This window comes from Blastomyces gilchristii (genome assembly GCF_000003855.2).
Source record: "Blastomyces gilchristii SLH14081 genomic scaffold supercont1.1, whole genome shotgun sequence".
In the NCBI taxonomy this organism is placed as follows: Eukaryota; Fungi; Ascomycota; class Eurotiomycetes; order Onygenales; family Ajellomycetaceae; genus Blastomyces; species Blastomyces gilchristii.
Window position 1 is genome coordinate 6,498,895 of NW_003101682.1, and position 15,429 is coordinate 6,514,323.

The 15,429-nt window shown below is 45.7% G+C and overlaps 5 protein-coding genes across 5 annotated transcripts; 2 read left to right on the forward strand and 3 right to left on the reverse strand.

Annotated features, from left to right (window-relative positions):
* Nucleotides 1-258: 258 nt before the first annotated feature.
* Nucleotides 259-512, reverse strand: BDBG_16171 (uncharacterized protein; the record flags this gene model as incomplete). Its single annotated transcript, XM_031724175.1, has 2 exons — nucleotides 259-413; nucleotides 485-512. 2 exons carry the CDS (start codon nucleotides 510-512, stop codon nucleotides 259-261), a joined length of 183 nt encoding a protein of 60 aa, XP_031575956.1.
* A 4,639-nt stretch (nucleotides 513-5,151) lies between these two features.
* BDBG_16172 (uncharacterized protein) lies at nucleotides 5,152-8,306 on the reverse strand (the record flags this gene model as incomplete). The annotated part of the gene is made up of 8 exons (XM_031724176.1): nucleotides 5,152-5,736; nucleotides 6,341-6,423; nucleotides 6,597-6,774; nucleotides 7,569-7,670; nucleotides 7,728-7,788; nucleotides 7,841-7,953; nucleotides 8,005-8,063; nucleotides 8,120-8,306. The coding sequence occupies 8 exons, from the start codon at nucleotides 8,304-8,306 to the stop codon at nucleotides 5,152-5,154; spliced, it is 1,368 nt and encodes a 455-aa protein (XP_031575957.1).
* Nucleotides 8,307-9,156: 850 nt separating this feature from the next.
* Nucleotides 9,157-11,414, forward strand: BDBG_00684 (uncharacterized protein; the record flags this gene model as incomplete). The annotated part of the gene is made up of 3 exons (XM_002629392.2): nucleotides 9,157-10,138; nucleotides 10,188-10,478; nucleotides 10,531-11,414. 3 exons carry the CDS (start codon nucleotides 9,157-9,159, stop codon nucleotides 11,412-11,414), a joined length of 2,157 nt encoding a protein of 718 aa, XP_002629438.1.
* Nucleotides 11,415-11,626: 212 nt separating this feature from the next.
* Nucleotides 11,627-12,074, reverse strand: BDBG_00685 (uncharacterized protein; the record flags this gene model as incomplete). Its single annotated transcript, XM_002629393.1, has 2 exons — nucleotides 11,627-11,830; nucleotides 11,883-12,074. 2 exons carry the CDS (start codon nucleotides 12,072-12,074, stop codon nucleotides 11,627-11,629), a joined length of 396 nt encoding a protein of 131 aa, XP_002629439.1.
* A 1,866-nt stretch (nucleotides 12,075-13,940) lies between these two features.
* Nucleotides 13,941-15,400, forward strand: BDBG_00686 (uncharacterized protein; the record flags this gene model as incomplete). Its single annotated transcript, XM_002629394.1, has 2 exons — nucleotides 13,941-14,211; nucleotides 14,457-15,400. 2 exons carry the CDS (start codon nucleotides 13,941-13,943, stop codon nucleotides 15,398-15,400), a joined length of 1,215 nt encoding a protein of 404 aa, XP_002629440.1.
* Nucleotides 15,401-15,429: the final 29 nt, after the last annotated feature.

The window sequence follows — 15,429 nt, forward strand, 5'->3', positions numbered from 1 at the left end:
TGTTTTGAGTTTGAACGAGTTTTTCACCCGATATCTTCAAATCATCAGTCTCAGATTTTGAAATAACTATTCAAATAGAAATGAAATCAAACATACATACTGAAATTGTGCTGACGCTATGAATGTGTTTTTAGAGTTAAGAAGCATCTTTTTGATCAGTTTTGCTTCTGCTGATGATGTTGATGTCTTTATAGTTGAAGTTATAACATATCTAATAAACCTGTCAGTGACCTTTCCAGAGATGAATAGTGTAGTTTATTACCTCTTCAGAAGCTGGTCAAACTCCTTGACATCTGGAAATTCTTCAAGGGCCGGTGTCATTGAATCAGATACCATTGAGTCCCTGTTGTGTATCTGCTCTTCAATCTCATCTTCATGGTGACGCTTCTCAGTATCAACAATGTTATGCTCGTCTGAAGGATTCAAAAGAGATCAGACATCCATTCTCAACAACTTCTGACAAAGAGCATTTTGAGATAAACACCTCCCACGGATAAAGTGTGGACAAACATGGCTATTCTTATAGCTGCTCAGAGCCTGTCACATAGTCAATTGACTAAAGATGGCCGGCCTGCATTTGCATTAGGCAACAGGCTAGTGGTGATTTGGGCCCGAGAGTTGCCTTGGGAGCCCCTCCCTCGATTCCAGTGGTGCATCGTTTCCCGGGTCGACATAAGGCGCCAGTGCCAATGAATGCATCCATGCTACGATCGAGCGGACAAGAAGCACCAATCAGGAAAACACAGCCGCCAGAGATGACAATCTCCGTCACCCCAGAAGATCCAGGGAAGGCAAACATGCGCTGGTTATGATGACAGAGCTTCGGATTTCTGTTGGCAAAATATTAGACCGGCTGAGAAAGTGATAAAATACATTAGCCAGGCCCTCAACTGGTACAACCTTGTCATTATTTTAAGCTCAAAATATGTGTGGCCATACCGCTAGCTTTATAGGTCAGGTTCCATACAGGAAGAAAGCCGAATGAAAGAAGAGTGTGATGCTTGAGACATCCTTACACCACAAACAGTTCTCAAAAAATCAAGCAATGGCAGCCATCCCCCCATATCACTGCCCCGCCGTCTAAATTGATAGTTATTTTTCTGTTATACACATTATGTGAGGCGAATAAACTGTCTTCACCAGGCCTACCATAGGCTCAACTCAGAAACTGCATCTTTTTCACCAATCAACAACCACTCATTCAATTGCTGTAACATCACCAATACAGATTCCTCAGAGGCTAAACTAGATGGGCGATCAGGGATTCTGACTTGTAGTATATTTTCAACAAGGCTCTTATCTTTGACCTCTCTCACGTAGCAGCCGACCACATATGCCAGCCATAACAGAACTCATTGATGCCGTGTGTCAGTTGCAGCATGAAGACGACGCACCATGTCCAACAGATTTTTGATCCGCAGGTCTACGTCGGGAATAGAGCGGACACTGCTATGTAGCTGAAGCAGCGCTGTGAGGATAAAGCATCGATGAACATTACTGGCATAGTCATCACTCTCAGGGGGTAATCCCAACAAGAGCTCCCGGAGTTCATCTGCTACATCCTCATTCCTAGACAAATGAGCTACCAGATCCAGAAGCGGCCGCAGCAGGCCGGTGGTTTTTTCTATCCCTTCCCTTCTGGAACAATAAGTAGCCCAGATATGAACAGCCTCTGATCACCGCCCCACAATTCACACATCCGTGTCTAAGCTGCCTAGAATTTCAAGTAGGTTAAGCTGGGAGCAGGCATCTGTTTTCACTGCAGCAGACACATTGTCCGGAAGTGCCAGTAATAAGGATAGGATCTGAGGAAGTTGGTGGGTCCAAGTATATCCGGCTCTCATCTGCACCAGACCGGGGACAAGTTAGTGTATTGGAAGATATTTGAAGGAGGGGCAGGCTTACAGATATTTGAAACAGCAGGATCATAGTGAAAACTGATACTTTGGGATTGCTGTTTGCAGATGGGAAGGTAAGAAAGTGCATAGTTTCAGTTATGACTCAGTCAACGCTTGCCAGCGAAGAAACTCAGCAGCATTGAACATGTAGTGCCATCAAAGCATTGACTTCATCTCTAATGATGGGAAATTGCTGATAGAGAGATACAATATCTTGCACTGACCCCCCACAATCCCAATTGAATATGCTGATGCCGCCTGTGATAACTACATGCAAGTGTGTCAGGAAACTTCAGTTTGGCTTTTTCCAGGATTTGTTGATAGGAAATATTTCTGTTTCTCACAAGACTGATAGAGTTCATCATCTGTCTTTCAACTAGAACAATTGCACATCAGGCTCTCGGATAGTGTGGTGAGTGTGAGACTTGCCGGTAGCAGGGGAGCAGCTGAGAGTGATATTGTTGCCACTGTTGCTGCTGCTGTGGTTGATGATGTTGTGATTGATACCGCCCGACTCAGGGGGTTCAAAATTGACAACAACAAGGATTCCCTCACTACTTTCACCTTCTTCCAAATGAGATGGGGTGTGTAGTCACAGACAAATCCAAGGCATTTACATCTCTCACACAATGAGCGGCTTTCATCACATTTTTGACTGACATTCACACACTGAGAGTAGCTGGTACGCGACCGAGTACCTTTTTTTTGTGTTCCCATGAGGTTGAAGCACAAAAAAGGGCGGGATAAGGTATGCTGAGTGTATGATAAGGGGCTTAGTTCAAGAGACCTCTGGGAAAGAGCAGACAAAAGACAGATCATCATGGGTTGCTCCTATCCTTTTATGCTTGCAGATAACCAGCCAAAACCAGGAAATGATGAAGAGATGAACAGAAATCACACCAAGCGGCGTAGCCCAATTTTGACAGCCTCAATCCTTTCCAGGCCATCAAATGAGGCGCCGGTGCTAAACATACAGGCACAAGCATGTAAGTTCATATGCTCCTACAGGAGCAACTTCCTCCCATGCATAGATGGCCGGCCTGCATATGCACAGGGCAACGGGCTGGTGGTGATCATCAAAGCAAAAGAGAGACATAACTCAGTATTTGCTCCAGGGGCCATCTTCCAACAAAATATGCAGCAAGGCGGTTATTGGGACCCGTACAAGCCACGTGAACCCATCCCTTGATTCTAGCTGTGTATAGTTTCCCGGGTCAGCAATAAAGTGTCGAGAATATATTCAATAAATATCAGATAATGGGAGCGAGGGAAATTTCCAGAAAGACTGTGATCTGAATGAAGTGTAGCTTGGGTCATATAAGCATATCTAGATTTGACTGTCAAGGAATAGTAATGAATAGCTTCTTACAACTGGGTAGAATTCACCACAACATCCAGAAATTCTAATTTTCCGGACGCACTATTTCTTCATTGGCGCAAAGCAAGGATGTTCTATTTTTAAGTAACCAATCAATTTCCTTTGATTTATATCAACCACGAACAAATGATGCATGTACACCAGAAAACAAAACAGGGCCCTGAATCACATAGAGAAGATTAACAGGCCATCAACATATCTTAAATCAATAATCATCATCTGATAGCCTTGAACATGTGCAGTTTGATTTTGTGGAATCAATTTCCTGAAACTCCCACTTCAAGCTCTGCACAGGAAGAGAGTCAAACAGAAGAAGAAAGTACCTGTTTCAGCTTCATTTTCATCTTATTCAGTCTTGAATCTCTTTGCATAGCTTCTCACTGAAGCTGAGTAATTTCAGCACAGAGAGATTCAATGCTATCTGGTTTTATATAAAAGCAGTGAATATGAATTTTGAGATCTGTCTTTCTGCTAAAGCTATGATCACAGTCTGAATAAGAACACATTCATCTTCATTTGCTGTTCACTTGATGAATCATTATTAGATGATGATGCAAGATAGCTGTCTGAATAAATTGTTGATTGCAACCTGAGTTTGTGCACTTGTATGAGTGATCATGTTTATTCATGTGTTTGCTGTTGAGATACTTAGCACACAGTTCAAGAAATAGAAACTATAGTTAAAAAGAATGACACATACATCCACTCACTGCATTGCTTGAAGATATAATCATGACAATCCAGGTGATCACAGTATATCTGGCCAGCGTCATTTTTGGGCGCCTCTCTCATTCACCATGCAGCCAGTCTCAGTTCAGAACCATCAACCATGACTGGCAGTATCTCCTGAGCCATTTTGGTTTCTTCGGGCATCTGTCGTGATCTCTGGGCTTTCACTTCTTAGAGGACTTGGGTATAACAGCTCTTGTTCAATCCCATTTTCTCTTTGCTCTTTGTGACTGAGGAATTATTTTGATCAACTGGGCAGGCAATCACACTGCGACTTTTGCAACCATCCAGAGGACAACCCAGAAGACAACGCCAAGCATGATAAAAGGAAGGGTAAAAACTAGAAAGCAGCTAAAAACTCTTTTGGCACGGGGGCAAAGGAGATGGTTGAGATTGGGATTCTGTGATCCCATGCCGGCTATCGTCGTTTCCGACGTATGTAGAGAACAAGATGGGAGAAGGGTGGGTGCAAGGCCTCTCCTTATGGAGTTCTAGCAAGAGACACAACAAGGTCCAGAGTGCAAGCTAGCCTTACCTTGACTGCTTCCTGCCCGACGATTGAGCCCCTGGAATTTGTTAGCACGGAACAAACGGTTCGGATCTTCGCTTCGCCCAACCCAACTGGGAACCAGTATGTCCATGGTCATCCATACCCCACGGAGGTATAGCATTTCCATTCCCACCATGCAACGGCCACGCTCTGGGTGGGTGTTTCTTTGGAGATTTGGAATCACTTGGATGAGGAGTGTTGATCATCGAAACACGAGAGGAAAACACTGAGCTTAGTACTTATTGCAGGGGCTACATCGGGTTATGCAAAGAGGCATGAACGGTGCATCTCATTTTTAGTAGCCCACTCGAACCATCGCACGGATAGCAGGTATCCTATTTGGGAAGCACTCTTCGCTTCGCCCAACCGGAGCTGATATTGCATGGCCCTTGATTTATCTATTAAAGAGTGAAGTTATCTTCCTCCCCTTGAATCTAATCCGTCGGAAAAATTATTAATCCGAGAGCCCCGAAAGGTTCCCAGCAAGTGAATTGAGTTTCTATAACGCTAATTCCCCTTGCAGATTACATGAACTGATTTTCGGCTAGCGCAGTTGCACTCCCATCTTACAAACATCACCACTGTAACCAAGAACCTTATTCTGAACAGGTCTCCCCGTTTCGATTCCGAATAGCCTTGGAATCTGTCAGTGAAGAACTAAAGCCGGCATGGTTGAGGTTTGTCTCAGCATTGAATCCAGATGTCTGTGTTTCCCCATAGTTCCTCAAGAAGATAGCCCCGCGTCGGTAAAGGTACTGAATATCTTTGAATGTAACAGCAGTAAGATTGTTCACATCACGGGATGCGAACCTAAGAAGAAAACCTCTATCCTGGGGAGAGATTCCGGACAGAATGGCTTCGGTAGTGCCTGTATCTTCAGCCGCGGGTAGGACACTTTCTCGTACATGATGGACTCTATAGGAGCCTAAAAACCGGCGATAGATCATCTCCGTCCAATAATGCTTGTCTATGTCGCCCTTGGTTTTCATCTTATCCAGTTCTTGGTCCAGAGCCTCTCGAATCCTTTGAATTGCTGCAGCGAAGGGTTCGTTGCAATCCTGCGACGAATGACTCCTCTGCCCTGCCACCAAGCCCACCACAAATCCCTCCAACCAAAATATTTTCTTTCCCCTTGCCCAGGGCTTGGCATTTTGACATGAGGTTGGCGTACAAGTTATATCCTAGAACACATTATTGTATTTTGATAGGTTATAGCAACCTTCGGCTGGAGTACAGTGACCTTGCAATCGGTAGAGTGAGTCGCTTAGAGGATGTTTTGCGATGATATCGCAATCGTATGCTAAAAGGCGATAAACTACTAAATGTATCCCAGGTTGCTTATGCTGCTGAATGCAGCTCGCAGTCAGTTTATTATATGCACGCCAATGATTGGTTACGAGACTGACATCCTTGCAGATGGGCGTAACTGATTACCCCTCCATCTTCATGGCCGAACTGTCCTGGATATGATCATGTTAAATCCATCACTCTCATTTCCCTTGTGATTAAGAGAAGGCTTAAATATCCAAGCTCTAGCGACAAAGCTACCAAGAACGGCTCAGAATGCGCCCAAGAAGCCGAACCGATTTTGCAATCGCCATTATCTGCGCCCTTCCTCTGGAGGCTGACGCCGTTGAAGCTCATTTCGACGAATCCTACGATCGATTGGGCAAATTTTATGGTAAACAACTCGGACATGCGAACTCAGGCCCCTCTGTTTCGATTCCGAATAGCCTGGGAGTATGTTAGTGAAGAACTAAACCGGCATGGACTCGGTCTAATTACCGTTTCTACGCTCCTCCAGAGATCATCATTGTTAAAATCTGGAATCTCCTCCATGGGTTCGTCTGTTGTCGCGTCGGGCTCATCTGAGGAACGGAAGCACCATGGGCAATACACATGCTCACATGTGCATCTATTGACCGCTGAGCTAATTCCTTCGCAGGAGCAGCACTTGGCGATCCGATGAACCCGGGTCTTCCGTTTTTGTTCCCCTTTTGCTTCTTCAGTTTTTCCATCAGTGAAGAAAGCGACAACATACAGAGCGCAGATTCTTCTGATTCTTTGTCGATGTCAATAGCTTGGCTAAGATGGGGCGGGACCGCGCTTGTTTGGTTGAGGTTTGTCTCAGCATCATGATGTTTATTCACTTGGTTCGGTTCGTGTGAGATTTTCCGACGTTGGCGAGCTTTGTCTGGAACATATCGTTCTTTGTTTTGCTGTTTTTCCCAATCCGAATGTAATTTTTCCACTAGAGTTTCCTGATTCAACCGCATTCTGCTCAATAGAACATGGGCCGTGGTTTGGTCATTATCTTGATCCTGAGATCTGTTGGTTCTTTTGGGGTTCTGCATTTTCTCGCATCGCTCGAGTGCGTGTTCTTTTCCCTAATTGCCGGTCAAATCTTTGTCTATCTCTGAAAAGGTGTTAGCTACACAATGAAAAGAACATTCTAAGAGAACCATATACCTCTCAAAACCAGAATCACTTTGCTTGCTGCCGTAAAGTAACCATTTGTGTACTCAACTGTATCTTCACCAAACCATGCAAGCGAAGAATATCATATTATCTCTGAAGAAACTTGTGCTCGAGTCTTTAGCTTTAATGTCCTTCATTCTAAAGCCATAAGCTCGTAAGAAGCATCCAGCCGACCGACAAGCTTCCCAGCCAAGAGACAAGGAGGGAGCAGAAACCTGGAAGTTAGGCCAATTAATATTGTTATGGTATTAAATGGAAATAGCTAAAACTATTCAACGTTCAAGCAATTAGAAGCAAGTTAGAAGAGCATGAGCCCTTGCTACACCAACTAGTATCCACAGGCAGCCACATTCCAATTCAATCAGAAACAGGAAATGGTGTCATTGCTGAAATTCGCTAACAGCACTGTGTTTCCCGGTTCAATAGACTGAGCGGAGATATTTCAAGCCATATAGACATCAATAGCAATAATCAACATCACCTAAGAGCATGTCAGCACATGTTGAAGAGAGAACCGTAGTTTCACTGAACTTACTTCAATCCAGAAGGGCCAGTCGTGGACGAGTCCACCTGCGGCAAACCCTGCCGTTACGATAACAAGAAATGCATGGATTGTAACTTCATGGATCACAGGGCCCTGAGATGGTATACCGCGAATTCCACCTCAAAAAAGCAGACCGGCAACCGCGAGTACCATGTAGTCGATAGATACGACCACAGCTGTACCTTTCACCGACGCCTCGTAGGCGACTGAGCTAACTCAATGAGCACAAGGCATATCAAGATTGGGGGGGGGGGAGAGCACACCATAGGATCAACCCGAGCTTTGCCGCAGGGGACAGAAAACAATACCCTAAGAATAATTGATGCAGGAGGGCGTTCGTAAGTGGTCCGGCCTGGATTTTGCTCAGCTGAATCATCTAGACATCGCGATTAGCGAGGACCAAAGCAGGGGATTGGGAATACCATACCTCAAGGGCTAGCGGAAATGCTGTACATATTCCCAAGGAGTAGTAAAATGCTGGCGTATCTGAAACAAGCTTTTAGCATTTATCCATCACTGTCTCAGTAGAAGGGACTGCTCACCCCCGCGCCTTAAGCCTGATAGACCAATGCCAATGACAACAGCATTGACGCAGACAAAGAGAACAAAGATTGATATCTCAGGCAATTGGTGAGGCTGGGGGCGGTGAATGGTAAGCAAGATGAGATGCACTGTACTTAGCACGATGAGCGCTGTGGACAGAAGCGCATACAAGATGTTAGGATACATTTTGCAAGAAAGGCAACCAAGTTGGTCTATTTTGAAATGATCTGTCGCGGAGCGACATCTTGTGGTTTATAACTATCCGGCGGCCAATCTCTTCGCAAATGGCCGCGTAACTGAGAATGGGCATGGCCTGTGAAGTTTTTGAAAGGTAAAAAGGAGAGCAGCTGAACCTTGGTGGGTAAGGCAGGTCCCTGAACAAGGATTGTTTCCTTTTTGAAAATTATCCAAAAGGAAGCTATGCACATGGCCGGGTGATGGGAGTAGCAAGCCATTGCGAGTGTGAGTCCCATGCAGCCCACATTTAGGAAAACAAGACGACAATCTAGGGGTACAATATCCGAGTCCACCAGAACGTCAGTGCTACTAAAAGCATTGATGAAAAGAAAATAATTTTGATCAAGAGCCTGGACTGTTGATGCACGGGGTGGGAAACAACCGACCCGCCAGTGGCAGATCTCCATCGGAGAGCCATGAAAACCGATCCGTGCGTTTTACCTCCTGAGGGTTGGCGAGTTTCCATCATCATTACAGGCTATTATCAAATCGAGAATGTGCTTCGCAGAACCCTTCTGAAATGTGGGAGAAAAATTGAGCGTTTGCCGATAATTTGATCTGGCAAAAAGGCGCTAGTTTGTTGGCTGGCTGCGAACCAAAATAGAAATTATGCAGACTGGATGACACCGTTTGATAGGTTGTTCGTTGGCGGACTGACTAACGACTAGTTACCAATAAAACAATAATGATGCTTCCGACGTGCCCATCAGTGCTGATCTGTTTGAATCAACCTTTTCAAATTCTGGTCAGAGTTCTGTTCTACCCCTTCTATCTCAGCCCAACAGCCCAACAGCCCAAGATGACATTTGAATTAGGAATACCGTCAATTTTGGAAGCCTTACTGCGAGTATCTCCAGACTTGCTTAGGGCCCATCGTATGGATGTAATTTCTACTCTCGAGACAATTGTAGAACGAGTTGGAGTAACAGTTATTCGAAACTCTTCCTGTGCACCATCTCAGCAGGTGCACACTACTACTCCCTTTCGTCGCTCCTCTCATACTCCTGTCAACAACGAATTGCTTCAGAAAACCGCTGGCACTTCAGAGACATATGAAGACAGATCATTTCAGCACTACACTACTCCATCCCCCACTTCTCGAGATGAGAATTCTTGTCCCGAAGATGCGACGCAACTTACGACGGACGATGTACTTTCAGAGACTTATTCTTCCAACTCCAATTCCCCCCCTTCGTTTCGGTCTCAGCGGTTCTTGCAAAAGGTACAAGAAAAACTCAACAACATTTCCCAATTCTCGAAAAACAGTTCACAAAACATAGTTAAAGGCTTCTTTGAGCATCTACGGAGTGAGGACTCTCGCCTTGGCCATATTAAAAGCATTACCGGAAAGCACAATCCAAAGCCTGGGGAAAGATTCATTCAATGCCTTGCCCAGCGATCCCTAGCACTTGATTTCTATCAATGGGAAAACAGTGTGCAAGGAGCAGGAAACACAAGGCTAGATGATGTGTCCAGTATACTGTCATCAGTCAACAATAAAAATGGAAACTTTAAACTTTACGTGGAACGTGTGGCCCGGTTCAACGACACCGAATCAGCTTACCAGGCACTCAGGCGAGGAACTAAACAACTGGTGGTTGAGAAGATGTGTCAGACCTCTGGAATGGGGGTAGCGATACCATTTGCTTATGGGTCCTTCGACGCTCTGACCTACAAGGACATTTATGACTTTTCTTCACTTCTCAAAGATCAATTAAACATACTTCACACCCTCCAAAATGCTTCGAGTTGGGTTGAGGCGGGCCAATCAGCATACAATGGTGAGGACCTACTGTCAAAGGGGATGCTCTTTACTTACATCTCACGTAGAACACTGGCAAAATGAACGACGTTGGCCTCCATCGTCCTCCTACGCAGCCAAACGCCGCCGTTTGGTTTCACAACCCCGTGTCTTTAGAGCAATCAGGCCACGATCCTCTGGAGGAACCGCCGCCAGAGAACTCAATGGTATGCAGAATAACTCATCAGCACCTTATGTTCCACCCCTCGAAAGGAATCTCCGTCAAGACCAAACAGAAGATTCCCCGAATTCGAGCCAGCCACCTTCCTGGATAACCTCTACTTCCGCGCGTCATGATGATGCCCAATCTCTTCCTAAAGGTAAGATCTCAAACCCGATCTTTGCTTCTCTAAAGACTCTAACCTGTTTTAGGTCACATTTCGACCAACGATCCGGCCCAACACACGTCAGTCAACCAAAGCGTATTACCAACAAGCTCAATATCTGAATCCGTTGACATTTCGCCGTATTATAGCGGTCGTGGTGGCTCGGGTGCTCCCGAGTGTCACAATGATTCTGTTTCAAAGCAAGTGCGAAATGGTCGGGAGCCAAGTCGCATCAGGGAGCTCCCATTCGACGAGAGAGACGCTGCCCGAATGCTGCAACAATTTCAACAACGGATGCCACGGCTACAACCACAGCGTGATCCTGTTCCTAGGTGTTCTTCTGAGCAAGGCGGTACTAGTGTCACTGAGCCCATCAATAACAACCCTGATTCTTGTGTTGACCTCGCCCCTATCGTCAACGAAAATCATGAACGTCAGTTCCCTTGTATAGCCAGTGGAAGAATATCTGGAGAGCCTATTAATTCCCGGAATCGTATACCTCAGGGCCAATCATTACATGCAAGTCCTACCCCAGAATCCCAATCGTCAGTCGAGCCATGGGCAAGTGTGTTATTTGACCAGAGCATGTTTCATGACCTCGGCACACAGCATCCAATATCTGAACAGCCGACAGTCGAGCCATGGCCGAGTGTGTTATTTGACCAGAGCATGCTTCATGACCTCGGCACACAGCATCCAATATCTGAGCAGCCGACAGTCGAGCCATGGCCGAGTGTGTTATTTGACCAGAGCATGTTTCATGACCTCGGCACACAGCATCCAATATCTGGGCAATCAACAGTCGAGCAATCGCCGAGGAGTGTGGGTTATGACAATCATTCCCTGGTGCTTCCAGATACTAGTCCAGCTGATGGCATGAACTTCCGTCAGTCACAACTGTTTCCAACTTCTGACAGTTCAAATACATGACCATCAGCGTTCCAGGAAGGTTTTATGGGAGGAGGGTAGGAAATACAATCATTTTAATACATAACTTAATTCAAAGTACAATTTTTTGACTCCACTTAAACTGGAGTCACAGAGTCTTGAAACATTGCATATTCATTCTACTGCATACTTTCTGTTCTCTCTATGCCTTGCGATATCCCCATTGCCCATCTCGCCATTCATCTTAAAGTGGTTTAGATGATGAGTAGATCAACACAAGAGTGGAAATAGCAGACTGTCCCTGTAACCTCTACAATACTTCCAGCCGGAACGGTTATTATTGAATGTTGATCAGGGTGATCGGATATCATTACATCGTTTGATATAGGGACGAGGTTAACAGGATTCGGCGTGATAAACCGGGTGCGGTCAGTTATTCTCAGAATTTTAAATGAGTCCTGCCATAGCCATCAGTTACCTATTATCCATGAAGAGAGGAATGACACTCACATCTGCCTCGACTTCACGTAATATGGTTTCAACTTTTGAAGAGTCTAGAGACTCTATGCTTTCCTTCATAGTATTAGATATCGAGCGCCACGATACGACTTTATTCACATGTTCTTTGAGGTTTTTCAGTTCATTGTCGCATTCTGGAGGCAAACGGCGAACATTCAGGTTTTTCTTCGATTCGGTCGACATGTCGCTTGGAAGGTAAATGCGGGGCGTAATGATGATACGGCGTGGGAGTCTATGATTCTGAGTGTGCGAAGAGGTTGTTCCACTGGATATAGTCGTAACTGGCGTTTGGAAATTGGAGGGTGTTTCGTGCCGAGTCTTGTCAGGTCGGGGAAATATTTTTGGAGGGGTAATAGTCCCAACCCCACCATCCCACAGCGTAGGTGAGGTGGCACCCTCTTGGCATTAAAACCAACCTTGCTCTGCCTGTCTTGCGGCTTTTCCATGCTACTTGTATGTTCAAAGGTATCAGCTTCCCAAAAAACGGGACTCTGTAGGCATCTATAGATGTGTAAAATAGAGATAAAAAATTTACATAATTGATTAACTTCATAAACTACTGAATGTTCCAACAAGAAAGACAAGAAATGACGCATGTACTCTAGCAAATTCACTAAGGCATGCCTTGCACCGAGTTGAGTGCGCCACTCCTCATCTTCCCGTCATCCAGATGCGACGAGATCAAGCAAAAAGAAAGCATTAGATGGCAATTTTATTGTCATTGGCTGCAAGCTGTCAGGTGACCAATTGCGCATGTAAATCTTGTTCAATGGATAATCCTAAACTTTCAACCAATTTTCCTTCGCTGTCCACAACATTACATGATCTACCCTGGAATTCCATAGTCATATCTTCCGTTATCTCAAACGCACAAGCAGAAATTTCCTCCCATTCTCCGCCGAGTGCCTTGTCCCCGACCGTAGTAGACATAAGCTCCCGTCGAGCGGCGAAGCACGCAGCTTGCGAGTAAATGCAGTGTTTGCAAAGCGCTCTCGATCGCAGATAAATGTTATCCTATACAGTAACATCAGCTGCTGCATAGGTTGATGATGAAACGCCGTAGTCACCGTGTTCACGAATTTTTTTGAATGCAGTGACCAGCTCAATAGATGTTGTCGCGGTGGTCCTTGATTCAGAATGAGAGTATAATGAGGTTGCCTGTGCACGCGCCGAAGGCCTGGTGAGCTTTCAAACGGAGGTATCCTCTGGGCCTTTGTTAGGATATAATCTGTTGAGTTTGATGGAGAGAAGGAGGTTGGTGTAAAGGGGTGCGGGCGAAGGGGGGAAAGTCGTGGAATAAATCGCGGGGTGGAATATGGTCTCAGACACAGTCACACGGTCAGTCTAGATTCTACACCTTCTAATGAGTATATAGATAATCTTTATATTATAGATAGATGTGATGATGATTATTAATTAATTTTTGAAGATCACTATATTCAAAATATTTTCTTTACAGTGTGGTTTTCCGTATGCTGTGGCGCACTCACTAGAGAGAGTGAGTAAGCATGGCACAGTTAAATACAGAGGTGTACAAATCGCTCCAATGAATCACTCTATGTTCCTGGGCTGAGAAGTTATTATCGCATGTAACTATCTAATTGTCACTCCTTTGTATTTTCCTATGTTCTTGTTATCTTGGCATAGTCTCAACACCTGTATTTCCTCCTGTATAACCAACACTTGACCTGTATTTAACATCACGCAAGGACTCATCATAAGCTCCGCTTGCATATGAGTATAAATGGAAGAATAATAATAATAATAATAATGATACAGCATTGATGGAATCGCAATCTGATTCTGCCCTTAAAGTTTTATTTGTTCCCTCAATCTTGGCACTTGCTTTCGTGAGCATTGGGCCCGCCACATTATGTTGCGGCTGTCACACTCCAACTTCATTCGGGCTCAACCATGACACCTTTTCACAATCTGCGCAATATAATAAATGATAGTAAACGTCCCCTCTGCACTCCACAACGTCACCGCCATCCGGGCGCAACAGCGGAACCGCATACCACCACGGGGACAAAAACAGCCCCCCCAACGATGACATTTTCCGAATCCTCCATGCCAGGCACCTTCTTCCTGGACTCCCCTATCCCCCCCAAACTCGATCTCGCCAGTGCCAGATCGCGGTTCTACCACTCCCCCCACACACACCCCGCAGCTTCTTCTCTCTGCCATTCGGTTGGGCCGGAGCACCAGGGAAGTCGCAAACGTGCAAGATATGGGTATGGCGGAGTGATGAGGGGGGATGGCAGCCCCAGCCTGGAGGACGGCTCTGTTACTTTTGCGACTACTACGGCTGCGACTATGAGTTCGTGGGGAGAGCGGTCAACGCTATCGACGATGACGATAATGGCGCCCTTGTCTCGTATCGCAACTCCCATACCGCTGGTTAATTAATACATACGGATTATCGTTTTGCGGGTGCTGCTGACTTCTCGCCGTTTACGCCGGGGTCTGAGAAACAATGCTACGAGGGAAATGGGCCTGAGGTGGACTATCGACCTAACCGCTATCGGGAACTGATGCATACGCCGATGGATAGCCCTTCAATAGGGTCCTTGTCACCTGTTGTTGGTGGTGGTAGAGATGCAAATGTGAATTCTCGGAAAAGAGGGAGGCGGGAGTCGCTATTATCGGAGAGTCCTGATTCTGATAATAATAAGAATAATGCTACTGGGGGAGGCTGGGGCTCGACTGTCGTGAAGATTGTGGGGGGTGTTGCCGGGAAAGTATGGGACTTCTGTTGGTCAGGTCCTTTCAGCGGGTTTTACGCAGGGGGAGGTAAGGGGTATCACATGGGATCAGAACCTCAGCAACCGCCAGCACCATCATTACCACCATCACAGGTAGTAGAAGAACCAAATGCGTGGCAGAATGTCTGTGAGAAGGATGATGTCTTTTCCTCATCTGGTGGAAGACAAGATGGCGGGATTGCTACGGTTCCGGGACATTTCCCCGTCGATTCCTTTCATAAAAATCCGCGTGTCCTCCACAACGACCATGATGAACTTCAGGGGAACTGGATCCTGGTTCGGAACGCCAAAAAATCCAAAGATGTGCAGGAAGATGATATGAGCCCGTCCTCAACACATCACTCTTCAGCGCACAAGATAGCTCGGAAGACTAATTCAGTTACGCCACGAAGAGTCGCAGTCGGTAGACTTGCCAGAAAACAACCCTTTCTAACTCTCGCACGACCCTCCTCTCCGTCCTCATCCTCAAATCACCATCCTCATTATCATCAGCTCAGTTCTAGCCACGGCAAAACATCTTACGAACCTGCCAAATCAAGCAGTCCAACCAAATATGGCAGTTCACCGGCTTCCATTGAAGCGCAGCGACTTGCTGCGAGGGCGAAACGGCGCGAACGGGAGGAGGATGCTAGTATTCGCCGGTTGAATCAACAGCTTAAGGCGATGATCAAAGAAGGGAAGGAGGCGCTTGGGACGAATATTGAAATTGAGGATGATGGGATGGATATGGAGGATTGGGATTGAGTTATTTGAATTCCCCCCCCCCCCTTTTT